Genomic DNA, 15,420 nt, shown 5'->3' with positions numbered 1-15,420 from the left:
GGGTGGGCTCAGGACATGCTGAACAAGATCTAGGCTGTCTGGTAAGTTCATGAATTCAGCTATATTACAGTTCACATACGAGAGGTCATTAATAAGAATAATGAAATCAGCAAAGATGACAATCCTGTCATAGTTCAATATAATAGAGAAGATAGAAAGAAAAGTAGAAACTTGGGTAGAAAGCTAAAAAGCAGGATCTACAAGGTAGTAACCTTGCAATGGCCAGTGATGATCAAGAACAGGACGATTTTGCAGATGAATGTATGGCTGAGGAATTAGTACAGGGGGCAGGATTTCAGATTACCGGATGACTGCAATCTCTTTTGGGAAAGGTATGACCTGTACAAAAAGGACAGGTTATAGCTGAACCTGAGGGGGATCAATGTCCTTGCTAGCAGGCTTGCTAGAGCTGTTGAAGGGGAGGGGTTAAAACTAATTTGGCAGGGGATGGGAACGGGAGTGATAGTGTTGAGGATGGGGCAATTGGTATACAAATAAATGCAGTGTGTAGTGAGATTGTGAAGGAAGACAAGCAGATGACATCAAAATTGCAGTCTGTGTGATTTAAAGTGGGGGTAGCCAGCTTAAGCACAACTGATTTTCTAGCATGCGTTATTCATTAATTTGAAGCAAAACATAACTAGATGTATTTAAATGGATAATTCCCATATTTCAAGTTTTTTTATGGCATTTATCTGGCCCACCGTCCGCTCAATAATACGCAATCCGGCCCACAGAGGCAAAAAGGTTGCCGACCCCTGATTTAAAGTGTTACATGGGGGAAAAAAATCAAAGGGTGATGAATACAGGACTGAAGGTATTATGTTTGTACGCACACGGTATACAGAACAAGGTAGATGATCTTGTAGCACAGTTGGAGATTGACAAGTATGATGTTGTGGGTATTCACTAAGTCATGGCTGAAAGATCATAGTTGGGAGCTAGGATACACCTTGTATCAAAAGGACATACAAGTGGACAGAGCGGATGGGGTGGCTCTGTCGGTTTAAAAAAAGGAAATAAAATCCTTAGAAAAAGGTGACATAGGTTTGGAAGATGTATAATTCTTGTGAGTAGAATTAAACTGCAATGATAAAAGACGCTGATGGGAGTTATACACAGGCCCCTGAACGGTCAGGATATGGGATACAAATTATAACAGGAGATAGAAAAGGCATGTCACAAGGGCAATGCTACAGTAGTGATGAGCAATTTCAAAATGCAGGTAGATTGGGAAATTAGGTTGGTGCTGGAGAGGGAATGACGACGAGATAACTTTTTAGAGCAGCTTGTGGGTTGAGCCCACTATTTTATGCATTTAGGTAAAAATGGACTCTCATCCTAATGGTACATAAGAATGCAGATTTGAAGTTTTAATTGGGCAGCTTTGATTGTATTAAGTGTTGGAACAGACTTGAGGTGCTAAATTCATTATTAATTGAATGGAATTCTTCAGTCTCAAATTTCCGAAGAGATAAATTTACACTTTTGTCCACTGTAAAATGAAAACTTATTACGTTCTCTCAGAAAACATAAAAGCTAAGAAAACAGCACACATGCCTCTTACAGCTAAATACACACGTTAAAAGTATTAAAGTATAAAATGATTGTACAGGAAAGCCAATTAATTTACATTACACACAATATCCTATAAATTAAGTCATCGACTGTGGAGAATTTAACCTGGTCAAAAGTCGCTGCAAGACCATGCTGAAAATAAATTTAGCGGGAAAAATGTTTCAATACTGAAAATATCTACTTCAGTCCTTGAAGCTCAGTACAGTTAGCCTGCATAGAGCATGTTCTAATTAGGAAGACCAGTACCTATCATCAGTTCCTGTACCATCATTGTCAACAAAATGTGCTTTTCAGAGGTTAGATAGATCACAACTCTGAGCAAAGTCCAAAAGATAAAAGACAAAACAAATTCCACATTTAGATCTTGCATTTTTGCACTAATAACCTACAAAATGGAAAAAAGTATAAATACTGATAATACACAGCAGGTTTATCAGGATCTGAAGAGAAAGGACAAGTATCACTTTCTACTGGGAATGTACACAATATTTTTGTTTAAAATAAAAACTGCTTTGTTTTCAGAATACATAAAGTGGTGTTTGTGTATGTGGGTCTTTCTGATTATTAGCCTTCCAATGGCAGTTATGGTTAGTCCAAGTCCAGTTCAACTGGGACCAAACAGTACTCCAGGTTCAGACACCACATTGATAATAGACTGGGTTCCCTCAATTTTCTGGTTGTCATAATTTTCTGAATTAAGGTTGATTAAAATAGCTTTGCTTTCTGATTTTTATACCAAGATGACAAGCGGGACTTTGAGCCAATTGCTTGGCTAGAATATGAACAGGTTGGTCTCGAGATCACTCTCTATTTGGGCAAGAAGATTTAGTTAGATAAATTTTTAATTTACATATCAATTTAAATAATTTACAGAACAATAGTAAATCTTATGCACAAAATCAAATTGCTTTTAAATACTTTTTCTAATTTGTAGTAATCATCCTACAAATTCAAGAATTTCAAACATTTTAAAACATGCAAAATAAACAATTTATTTCCAGATTAAGATATCCAAACTCCTAGAAGTCATGTACAATGGTTGACAACTATGTTTTAATCTGCCTTCCATAATTACTAGCGCAGTAACCTAAAGATTCCAAGGCCTTGCTAGAAGGTAAACGTAACAATTTAATAGCAACATCACATTCCATATTTGTGATAGATAAATCAACTCTATTGTGACAGAATGAGATTCACACAATGAAATTTTCAATTAAGGAACAGATAAAATCCAGCAATAGTGGAAAAATCAATATTCCTTGCAAAAAAAAAAAAGAATGAGCTTGAACAGGATTTTTAATGTTGGTTAAATGATCCAATGCCTTCAAGGGAGAGTTGTTAAGGAAAAAAAAAAATCACCAAAGCAAAGGAGATGTGAAGGTTACTTAAAAACCAGGTCAATGCTGATCATTTCAGATACAAAAGGTCGAAGTATAACTGAGAAAAAGAGGTAAACGTCAAGCAAGTGATTTGGATTAGTTTACAGAATGCAGATGGCAAAAGAAAGTAGTTAATTTCATAGTTTGTAGGGCCTGGTGCCAGACTTCTGTATACCAAAGATATTGGAGCAGTATTTTCTAAAAAGGTTAGATGCCACCAAGAGTAAAAGCCATGTAGTTTACGTTGCAGAACTCAGATGACGATGACAAAAAGTCCAAGTACTATTTTAGCAGCAGTTGGCATGTGATGCAAGATATGTTGGCAACACTGTACTAACATTAGTGATCATTCTATGTGCAAGACAATGAAATTTACGGTTCTTTTAAGGAAGATTAGACTGCACACTCAGGTTTAGCCTGAAGGAGTAGTAAGCGTGCAAGGGAATAGGCAACTCCCAGATCTCATGTCACAAACATCAGACATCATAATGAGGAACATTCAGTCAACACCAGTTAATGGAATGCATCTCCTATGCTCCATATGGTGAAATGGATAAACACCAGATCAAAAACAGAGTTTAAGTCCTACAAGTAGCTTATTTACCAAAGAACAATTTCCATTTATAAACATAAGAGAGCATTCCTGGAGCTTGCTAACTAGCTGCTATTAAAGAACTTCAGATAGGAAGGGTGGGGACAGCTTAATAGCAAACAAGCAACTAGATACAGATTGCTCTTCCCTCCACTTAAAACAAAACAGGCAGCTTGCTTTCTGTTTTAAGGATATGTTCATAAGGAAGGCATTTCCTGTAAATTCTAGAGATCAACTCACCCTGGCTGAGGATTTCAAAGTATAATACTGAGTAAGTATAATAATAAAGTATAATACTGAAGGACTGAGAGAAAAAGGATTTTTTTCTGACCCAGCTGTGATTATCTATGACTTGCACGAAGATCTTGTTTATTAATGATATTGCCAATCAGAGGCTTCAATCAAGAGTCATGCTTCTTCACACTATTACAATATACAAGCCAGGAAACAGTTAATCAAAGCAAAATCTGACCATAGGAATAAAAGATACACAGACCAACAGCAAAACAAGTAAAACCAAATCCTAAAATACATATTGAATCCTTGATTCAGTTGAACACAAAAGCAAGTCAGAGAAGAATAGACAAAAGAACACATGGACACCAATAGTCAAATAAAAAGCAGAAGCTTTTTGAATCTCAATTCCAATTCATGTTCCAAGTCAAATCATTCACCCACTCTCTTTCAGAATTATTAACACTTACTTATGTTGTTATTCCTTTCTGCACCCTGTGGCACAATGGGGGCACCTTGCTATTTCTTTAGTATTTTGTCTGGTGTGTTTTTTTTTTACAAGGCCAAGTTGCTTGCTCAATACTCAACCCAGCACAGATGGAAAGCATGCAAAGAGCCAGCCGGTTATGAACCCAGGACCACTCGCCTTGAAATCTATTGTTGATGTCACAATACCATTGGCTAGTTTAAGGATTTACCTGTATCCCATGAAATTTGTGGTTTTGCAGGAGCAACACAAAGTCTAGTTATATTAAGCATGTTTATAAATAGCAAAAACTTTAACAAACATACCTGGAAACCATCCTGCAGTTTCCAAGACATACTTCTCGTATAATGTTGTTTCTGTATCAAGGTGGGAAATTTAGAACAACCTGCCAAATTCCCATCTTGAAAGTTTTAATGACATCAGAAGTATTGTCATTTAGGTTAACCTGATTGCTCATCTCTGGTAGCACTAAATACACGGACAAGAAATCAAAAGTGAGACCAATGCTTAATCTTGCTAAACTGGTACCTGCATGTTAAATAGTAACTGAAAAGGTTAAAAAAAAAACGAGTACTGTAAAGGCAAATTGCAGCATGCTATCTCATCACATGCAAATTATGAGAGACATCTCAACACAAGACCAGTTAAAGAGCTCTTGCAAAGGGGCATCAAATTGCTGAAAGTGACACTTCTCCAAATATATCATTGTATCTAAAAGATAAATGTGTATTGGATGAAGAAGAGGATTTAGTGCTTTCCCAGCATATATGATAAATAAACTCTTTTAAGGCTTTCAGCCAGGTACAGGTATCAACTTTAACCAACATTTCGATGACGAACTCTTGCCATCTTCATCCCTGATATGTGTACCCAGCTGAAAGCCCAATAAGAATTTATTTGCATTGGATGAAGTCTGTTCAATGTTCTGCACAAAATTTAACCTTAGATATGAGCACTCATGTTCAGAGCAAAGGCAGCTACCAGAAGTTACATTGCAATGATTTTAATTTCTTATATACAGTATACAAATTAATTCCTATTGATTCTGATGCTCTATTAATGAGGTAGTTTTCAATATGACTTTTACTGCAAATCACATTGTCATTTATATACTCAATTGGGTGAATACATAACATTTGAAAGAACTGGCAAAAAACTAGTAAAAATTGGTTAGAAAAATTGAAGCACTTAAACAGAGGAGTGGCAGAAAAGGAATGAAGACAACTACTGGAACTATTATGGTGACTGCAGTAGTCCACTGTGAATGAAGAGAACATGTGGATGAAAGGAATGGGATAAAGTGGAAATCATCCTCAGTTTTTTTCCCAATGAGGACGCTTTCCAATTTGGAAGAACGCATTTACAAAAGTTAAATAATATTTTAGCTTTACACACAATGATACTTATGAAAACAAAAATACTGATTTTGAGGTAGGAATTAGAAGACTTGCCATTGGTTCTCTGTACTTCCCTCTGCAATTAGATCTTATACTTCCTAACCGAAAGACTGCAATCTGCACATATAGGTAATAATACCTCCTTCTCATTGACGATCAACACTAGCGCACCTCAGGGATGCGTGCTTAGCCCACTGCTCTACCCATGACTGTGACTCTAGGTATAGGTCAAATGCCATCTATAAACTTGCTGATGATACAACCATTGTTGGCAGAATCACAGAGAAAATAGGGTGTACAGGAACGAGATTTACCAGCTAGTTGAGTGGTTTTGCAGCAACAACCATGCACTCATCATCAACAATACGCTGATTGTGGACTTCAAGAAGGGCAAGACATGAGAACATGAACCAATCCTCAGAGAGATCAGAAGTGGAATGAGTCAGCAGCAACTTCAAGTTCCTGGGTGTTCAAAATCTTTGAAGAACTGACCTCATCCCAACAAATTGATGCAGCAATAAAGGAGGAAAAATCAGTGGCTATATTTCAGAGATTTAGTCTGTCACCTAAAACACTCAAACTTTTACAGATGTACCATGGAGAGCATTCTGAAAGGTTGCATTACTGTCTGGTAAGGGGTGAGGGGAGCCACTGCACAGAATTGAAAGAAACTTCAGCAAGTTGTAAAATTAATCAACTCTATCTTGGGTACTAGCCTCCATATTATCCAAGACATCCTTAGGGAGCAGTGCTTCAGAAAGGCAGCATCCATTATTAAGGACCCCTATCACCCAAGACATGCCCTTTTCTCATTGTTACCATTAGGAAGGATGTACAGAAGCCTGAAGGCACACACTCAGAGATTCAGGAAGAGCTTCTTTCCCTCTGTCATCCAATTCCTAAATAGACATTGAACCCATGAACACTACCTCACTTTTTTTTTTAAATACACTTATTTGTTTTTGCACTATTTTCCAATTTAACTGTTTAATTTATACGTATAGAGTAACTGATTTACTTTTTTTTTAATATTATCATGTATTGCATTGTACTGTTACCACTAAGTTAACAAATTTCATGACATCTGCCGGTAATATTAAGCTCAATTCTGAAAGAACTTCCCATGGTAGTTGAAACAATTCACGTCTTCAACATCACCAGAAGTGTCAAAATCTTATGCTAACATATCAAATTTGCACAAAGCAAATTAAATCAATGATCAGTAAAACAATTTTGTTGTTGTTGGCTGAAGAAATACTCCACAGTCCATCCAGAATTATTAAAGTTTTTGACTGTTAAGGATTGAGGACATTGGTTTTATATGTAATTTGAAAAAGAAATTGATAATTGCAGTGAGACCGTCTTCTCTTAGTTCTACAACAGCGTCATCCTGAAATGTACACTTGAGGAATGGAGAAAGAATTTAGATCTCAATCTCTAAAGTCACAAGTACACCACTAGAAGATCCAAGATATGATTTATATCTCAAACCTATTTAAAAATGTCAAGTTTCACACCATTTTTTTCTATTTTCTCTTCTATACACACTACTTCACTTTTTTTTTGCTCTTTGTGCACTCCTGATTTAATTTGTAGTTTAGGTATTGGAATGTACTGCTGCCAACAAATGTCATGATGTATGCCAGTGACATTGAACCTGACTCTAATTCTGATTCTACAATGGTCAAAGAATCGTTGCTTGATTTAATACAATTTAAATTCACTTTTACAAAACTAGTCATTATTTCATATTGTGCTTTCATATGAAAGCATGAGCCCATTCAACCAGCTCTCAGGAGTACCATGGTTTAAAAGATCTCTATTGACACATTAATATTTCTGAAATAGTAACATTAAGCTTTGGGATATTCAGTTTCCCCATGGTAAAAAGTACCACATAACCACATTTATTTGGTTGTGGCACAGTGGTGTATTTTCCCATAAAAAAGAAAATAAGCATTTTTTTTTACTGTACTATGTGTAAATAATCAAAAAGCTCATTAAACATTTAATAATTACAACTTTGTGAATTAGAATATATTACTCCCTTAATCATAAATATTACATCCAGCGCTACGCGTGAACCCATCACAAATTCCAGAACCGTGAATTGGTACAGGGTCCACAAGACTGAACACTGACTCAGAACACGGGAGTCAGATTTTCTAAATCGGAAGGAATTAATCTGAGAAACTTTTGTTCTCCGTTCCACTCATTAAACGATAACAAATTACATATAATTAAAAATACTTCAGCAGTTATCGGTTTAGTCCTCGAGATCCCACGCCTTTAATCAAAAATAATTTATTGTCTCTGACAATAGAAAAAAATCAGTGTCATGCAAGAGTATAGAATATTGCTGATTCACTATAACGTGTTTTTGAGGTGAGTTCTAAGTTCCATTCTCAATGGTAGCTTTCAGAAATGTAACCACAACTACCACATCACATGAAACCACAGAAATGTATTGAGACTTAAACATCTCCCCCACCCCTGAAATACACACCAACTCCCCACACAAGTTCGCAGCGAATCTTACTGCACTACACACACAAAAACGAGTTACTATACAACAAAGACAAAAGACTATCAAACTCTACATCAAAATGCCGTGCATCCACGGAACAAAATCAAGGCCAAGGGCGTTATCAGGGGCCTGTTGCCGCAAAAAAACACGGAAACATTCCCCCGACAACGCACAGGCCCCGGCAGGCGGCTGGTGTTAACATCAAACCGAATTTTTAAAAAAGCAGCCGCGGCTTCATGCTGCATAGTGCCAAAGTGAAAGGAAGCGCTTACAGTCCAGATGTTTCTTCTTAGGGCCCATGATCTCGTGTGTTGTGGCTTTGCAGACGGTTTTGGAAACAGCAGAGCCGGTGACACTGTGCTGAGCGGCGGCGATACGGTCCGTGATACTCTGGCCCGACATCTTATCAACAGCAGATTCCCTGTCCCTTTTTTCTTTCTGTCTGTCTTTCCCCTCCCTCTCTCTCTCTCACACACTCTCTCTCTTTCCTCTCACACACTCTCTCTCTTTCCTCTCACACAAACACACACAGAGAGGAAGGGCTTTAAATCCCTCTCACTGATCAATCCGGCCAGGCAGATGAAGAAAAACAAACACCACCCTCCCTAACCCTCCCCCCCCCATCCACCCACCCCCCGACCAACAAAAAGTAAACTGAAAACCCCGGAAGGAGGAACAAGAAGAGACGCCTGCCTCAGGCTTTTCTAAAACAACATGCAAGGCAGCGTTTGGGCAGCTGTCGCCACCCAGGGTTCAAATCCTCTTCCTTTCTTTCCCTCCGCTGAAAGGGAGCAGGAGTTGCAGGAAAATGGCGGGTTTGAACCAGGCTCCTGCCCACTGGATTGTTATCATGTGATCATCCACCAACCCTCGTACCAGCTGGAGCCCATCAGCCAGCCCAGATTTCCCCTCTGCAATCGAGACTGGCTGCCTTTCGATGCTGCTGCTTCTACTTTCCCGAACAGGTTCTTTTATTTTACCTGCTGATACAACTGCGTGTTTGCAATATCTACATATAATACACCGAGTCAGGAAGCTTTGTTGAACAAGTACAACTGCCGGCGTGTTGAGACGAGACTAAAAGATATTTTATATCAAGATTGGTCATTGCGGACAAAGTTTTTCATTCACCCTGCAGATTAATTCCTTACCTGTGGAGATTTTGTTGGAGGTAAGATTAAATATTGAGAATGTTGATGCAGGGATACAGTCTTACTTGATCTCAGACAACACTGGCACTGGGTCTTTTGTAGATGGGTTGGTTAGGACCATCATGTCACACATGTTGGATGGTAATGACTTTGAAGACAACCAAATTGAAGAAGGATTCTCCATAATCTGCCTTGGTTGAATGAGTTAAAGGCGCTTGTGAATTCACTAAAGACCTATATTCTCTTGGTTTTATTGTGCTGTGAAGATAAGCTCAGTTCAGCCTCTTGATCAATGGAAGAACCTTCAACCCCAGCCCTTTACCTTTCCCCCTCACCTCGCTTCTCCCATCACCTTCTAGCTTGACCTCCTTCCCCTCTCCCCACTTTTTTATTCTGTCATCTTCCCCTTTCCTTTCCAGTCCTGATGAAGGGTCTCAGCTCGAGAATTCAACTGTTTATTCATTTCCGTAGATGCTGCTGGATGTGCTGAGTTCCTCCCAACATTTAGTGTGTGTTTCAATGGAAGAACCTTGTTGGCTCATAATAGAAAGCAGATGAGGAGGATTCATGCTACAACTGTTCCTGTAATGGACAAGAAGAAAACTCCCTCTACAATCATCATCACAGTCAGATGCCGTCTTTCTTCAAAATGAGCATGATTAAAGCATCTAAGTTCCCCTGCAAGATATTCTCTTTCCAAATGATGGAATTGAAATCATGAATTCAGATCAGAAGTATTTCTCTGCTCCAGAAGTACGATCACCCCAACTTCAAATTACAGCACATAGATTAGCATGTACATGTGTACATTAGGAGACCAAGCTCCACATCACAACTAATTCCACCATTGAATCTTATGAAAATGCTAGTTCTAACAGTAAAGATCTGAAAAGGACACATTCTCTATCATTTTGTCTCTACCACACTGTGTCTCCTACCAATTAACATCAAAAGCAGGAGCTAGTTATTTTTCTGAAGCAAGAACTCAACCTGAAACCTCTATAGACGCTGCCTGACCCACTAAGTTCCTCTAGCAGTTTCTTTTTACTCCAAATTGCAGTATCTGCACTCTCTAGGGTCTAGATTTATCAGATTCAAAATTGGAATCAAGATAATATTTAATATTACTAGCATATGTATTTTATGGTAGCAGTACATTGAAATACATAATAACAAAAAAGATAAATTACAATAAGAATATACCCATTATCAAAAAAAATAAGCAATGTAAAAAGAGAACTAAAATACTGAGTTCATGTTCAGAAGTTTTTCGTCCATTCAGAAATCTTATAGCAGTGGGGGAAGAAGCGGTTCATGAAATGCTGGGCATGTGCCTTCAGGCTCCTGTACCACCTCCTTGATGGTAGCAATGAGAAAAAGGCATATCCTGGGCAATGGGAGCCCTTAATAATAGATGCCACCTTTTTGAAGCGTCGCCTTTTGATGGTGTCCTAAATGCTGAGGAGGCATGATGCTGCTGGTTGAGTTTACAATTTCTAAAGCTTTTTCCAATCATGTGCCACTGCCTCTCCATACCAGACAGTAAAGCAGCCAGATAGAATGCTCTCCACGGTACATCTGTAGAAATTTGCAAGAGTCTTTGATGACATACCAAGTCTCCTCAAACCTCTAATGAAATATAGGCACTGTCATGCCTTCGTTGTAATTGCACTAATATGTTATCCGCAGGATAGATCTTCAGAGATGTTGATACCCAGGAACTTTGAACTGCTTACCCTTTCCACTGCTGATCCCTTGATGAAAACTGCTGTGTGTTCCCTCAACTTCCCCATTATTTCTTAACGCTAAAGGGATCAAATTATGGGGAGAATAAGAAAATAAATCATGAACAGCCATAACAATATTGAATGATAGGACAAGCCCACAGGTACAGATTGCCTGCTCCTGCTTCTGCTTCTATTTTCTATGGCTTTGTTTCGAGCTGTAGCCACAGTAACACTCATAAAACATATACATCTACCTTCTTTTTAAATATATTTAACAACATCATCCCAGTGTCATCACACTCCTGCCTTGATTTTATAATTAAGAAATATTCAAATTTATCCATTAAATCCTATCCTTTCATATCTCATAACCTCTACAAGCTGAACAATCCTCCAAAATAACAGTGTTCATCCAATTACGCCTCCTCTGCATTCAGAATTTTAATAGCTCTGTCATTCACCTGTTTAGGCTCTAAGTTCTATAATTACATCCTAAACTTCTTAGTGTCTAACTATATTATTTGATGACATTCCATCTGAGTACATGAGCAAAGTGTGGCAAGATTTATCGTCCACCCCTCCCACTATTTTTGCAACATATTAGTTTTATAGGATTCAGGTTACTTTGACAAGCAAACCCTGTCTACACCCCTTCCAGTAAAATAGAACAATATGTTCGTTGACACTTTAAAATTCTCCTCCAAGTATTAGACAATTTTAATGCAGAATGTATGTTGGCATTCCTTCAAATTCATTTGATCAATAGCTTGGCTGTCCCTGCTAAACAGCAATGGGAGTGACATCACTACAAAGGTCTAAGTGGTTCCATCACGACATCTTCTCTGAGCAAATTGAAATCGGCAATAAGTTATGTCCTGACATATTTACTGTAATCTGAGGATAAGAAGAAATTTAATTTTGTTCAATGATTAATTTTAAGGATTTTTACATCCTTTATTTGAAATTTCAAATGCTACTTCTAATTAAGTTCCAAGATATTTAGGTAAAAATATAAAAAGAAATTCTGCAGATGCTGGAAATCTTGAGCAACACACACAGAATGCTGGAGGAACTCATCAAGTCAGGCAGCATCTATGGAGGGGAATAAACAGTCAATGTTTCAGGCCAAAATCCTTCATCAGGACTGCCAGGCACCACTATTGTATCCAATGCTTCTGGTACAGCCTTCTCTATATTGTTGAGAACTGATGCAGTTTTGCAGACCTCTACATCAAGAACCTTCATGTTGTCTGCTGCAAAAAGCAGACTTCCCAGTGGCTACCCATTTCAATTTGCCTTCCCATTCCCATTCTGACATGTCTGACCATGGTCTCCTCTATTGCCATGATGAGGCCATATTCAAGTTGGAAGAACAATACCTCATATTCCGTATAGGTAGCCTACAAACTGATAGCATGAACATCAATTTCTTTACCTTCTGGTAATTACGCCTCCCCTCCTTTCTTCTCTCTTTTCCCATTCCCATTCTGATTACCCTCTCTGTCCATTTCTTCTCTCTTGTCCCTTTGGTTACAGAGTTATATAAAAGTACAGCACAGAAATAGGCCCTTCAGCCAATCTAGTCCATGCCAAAACCATTTAAACTGCCTGCATCCATCAACCTGCACCGGGACCATAGCCTTCCATACTCCTACTATCCATGTACGTACCTATCTAAACTTCTCTTAAACATTTAAATTATGCTGGTAGCTCATTCCACACTCTCACGTCCCTCTGATTGAAGAAGTTTCCCTTCAAGTTCCCCTTAACCTTCTCACTTTTCACCCTTAACCCATGATCACTGGTTGTGGTCCCAGCCAAACTCAGTGGAAAAAGCATGCTTGCATTTACTCTATCTCTACCCCTCATAATTTTGAATACCTCTATCAAATCTCCTTTCATTCTTCTACTTTCTAAAGAATACAGTCCTGCCCTATTCAATCTTCCCTTATAAGTCAAGTCCTCCAGACCCGGCAACATCTTCTGTACTCTTTCAACCTTGTTTACATCTCTTCCGTAGATAGGTGACCAAAGCTGCATATGATAATCCAAATTAGGCCTCAGCAAGATCTTATGTATTCAACATAACATCCCATCTCCTGTACTCAATACATTGATTTATGAAAGACAATGCGCTAAAAGCTTTCTTTACGACACTATCTACCTGTGACACCACTTTCAATGAACAATGGAATCAGAATCAGGTTTATTATCACTGGCATGTGTCATGAAATTTATTAACTTTGGGATCTATATTCCCAAATCCCTTTGTTCTACCACAGAACTCAGTGCCCTACCATTCACTGCGTAAGATCTACCCTGGTTAGTTCTACCAAAGTGCAAAACCTCATACTTGTCTGCATTAAATTCCATCTGCTATTTTTCAGCCTCTTTTTCCAGCTGATGCCAAAAGCAGCACCTCACTGACATCCACAAATTTGCTGATCCAGTTAACCACATTATCATCCAGATCATTTAACAACAAAGGACCCAGCACCAGTCCCTGTGGCACACCACTAGTCACAGGCCTCCAGTCAGAGAGGCAACCCTCTACTACCACTCTCTGGCTTCTCCCACAAAGCCAATGTCTAGTCCAATTTTCTACCTCATCCTGAATGCCGAGCGAATGAACCTTCTTGACAAGCCTCCCATGTAGGACCTGGTCAAATGCCTCACTAAAGTCCATGTGGATAACATCCACTGATTTGCCTTCAACCACTTTCCTAGTAACTTCCTTGAAAAACTGTACAAGATTGGTTAGACATGACCTACCACAAATGAAGCCATGCTGACTATCCTTAATCAGTCCATGTTTATCCAAAAAATTATATTTTTGGTCCCTTAGAATACCTTCCAATCACTTTCCCACAACTGATATCAGACTCACTAGCGTATAATTTCCTGGTTTATGTTTAGAGCCCTTTTTTAAACAGCAGAACAACATTGGCTATCCTGCAGTTCTCAGCACCTCTCCTGTCACCAAGGATGATTTCAATATCTCTTTTAGGACCCCAGCAGTTTCAGCATTTGTCTCCCTTCAGGTCCGAGGGAACTGCTTGTCATGCCCTGGGGATTTATCTACTCTGATTTGCCTCAGAGTAGCAAACACCTCCTCCTCTGTAATCTGTACAGGGTCATGAAGTTGATGCCACTTTGCCTCACTTCTATAGACTCTGTATCCTTCTCCTGAGTAAATACAGATGCAAAGAATTCATTTAAGATCTCCCCTATCTGCTTTGGCTTCACACATGGATTACCATTCTGGTCTTCCAGAGGACCAATTTTGTCGCTTACAATCCTTTTGCTCTTAACAAATCTGTAGAATCCTTTAGGATTCTCCTTCACCTTGTCTGCTAGAACAACTTCATGCCTTCTTTTAGCCTACCTGATTTCTTTCTTAAGTGTTCTCTTGTATTTCTTGTACTCTATAAGCACCTCATTTGTTCCTACTTTCCTACATGTGCTATGTGCCTCCTTTTTTCTCTTAACCAGTGTCTAAATATCTCATGAAAATCAAGGCTCCTACACTTGTTAACTTTACCTTTTATTCTGACAGGCACATAAAAGCATATATTTTGAAAATAAAATTCTCAAAATTCTATTTTTGAAGGTCTCCCATTAGCCAAGCACACATTTTCCAGAAAACAGCCTGTCCCTTTCCACACTTGCCAGATCCTTTCTGATACCATCAAAATTGGCCTTTCCCCAATTTAGAATAACCACCCGTGGACCAGACCTATCTTCTTTGCATATTTACTTTATAATAAATGGCATTGTGTTCACTGGATGCAAGTATTCCCCTACACAAACTTAAGTTGTCTGTCCTGTCTCATTCTCTAATAGCAGATCCAATATCACAAGCTCTCTCATTGGGACTTTCCACACACTGATGAAAGTTCCTGTCCTCCTTCCTTTTCTTCTATGGTCCACTGTCCTCTCCTAAGAGATTTCTTCTTTTTCAGCTTTTTACCTCTTCCAATTATCACCTCCCAGCTTCTAACTTCATAACCCCTCACCCATCCACCCACCTTCCTGGTCTCACCTATTACCTGCCAGCTGTACTCGAACCCTCCCACACTTCTTATTCTGGCTTCTGCCCCTAGCTTTTCAGCTCTGATGAAGGGTCTTGGCCAAAAACATCAAATATTTATTCCCCTCCACAGATGCTGCCTGATTTGTTGAGTTCTTTGAGAATTCTTTGTAATAAAATTTAAATGGCCTCCTCTCCTGCCATGATGTGTTAAGTAAAACATTGAAAACTAACAAAAAGTAATTTTTGATGTATGAACACAAGAAAATAGGAGTAAAATTTAAACCACCTGACCCTTCAGGCAAGCTGAACCATGCA

The 15,420-nt window shown here is 38.6% G+C and overlaps 1 protein-coding gene across 32 annotated transcripts in view; it reads right to left on the bottom strand.

The window, feature by feature from the left end:
• The window catches only part of picalma (phosphatidylinositol binding clathrin assembly protein a), a 138,801-nt gene extending 129,999 nt beyond the window's left edge, over window positions 1–8,802 (bottom strand). For 17 of the 32 annotated variants that reach the window (XM_073043394.1, XM_073043380.1, XM_073043388.1 and 14 more), the window contains exon 1: window positions 8,467–8,801. In XM_073043394.1, coding sequence (XP_072899495.1) covers window positions 8,467–8,596 — 130 coding nt within the window. In that variant the 5' untranslated portion in view covers window positions 8,597–8,801. Of the gene's footprint in view, window positions 1–8,466 lie in introns of all 32 variants that reach the window. The other 15 variants (XM_073043392.1, XM_073043403.1, XM_073043401.1 and 12 more) reach the window with 3 other exon arrangements.
• Between the last annotated feature and the right edge of the window lie 6,618 nt (window positions 8,803–15,420).

Source organism: Hemitrygon akajei, chromosome 4 (genome assembly GCF_048418815.1).
Source record: "Hemitrygon akajei chromosome 4, sHemAka1.3, whole genome shotgun sequence".
NCBI lineage: Eukaryota > Metazoa > Chordata > Chondrichthyes > Myliobatiformes > Dasyatidae > Hemitrygon > Hemitrygon akajei.
The sequence above is the reverse complement of the archived record's forward strand: the minus strand, read 5'-3'. Positions and strand labels throughout refer to the sequence as shown.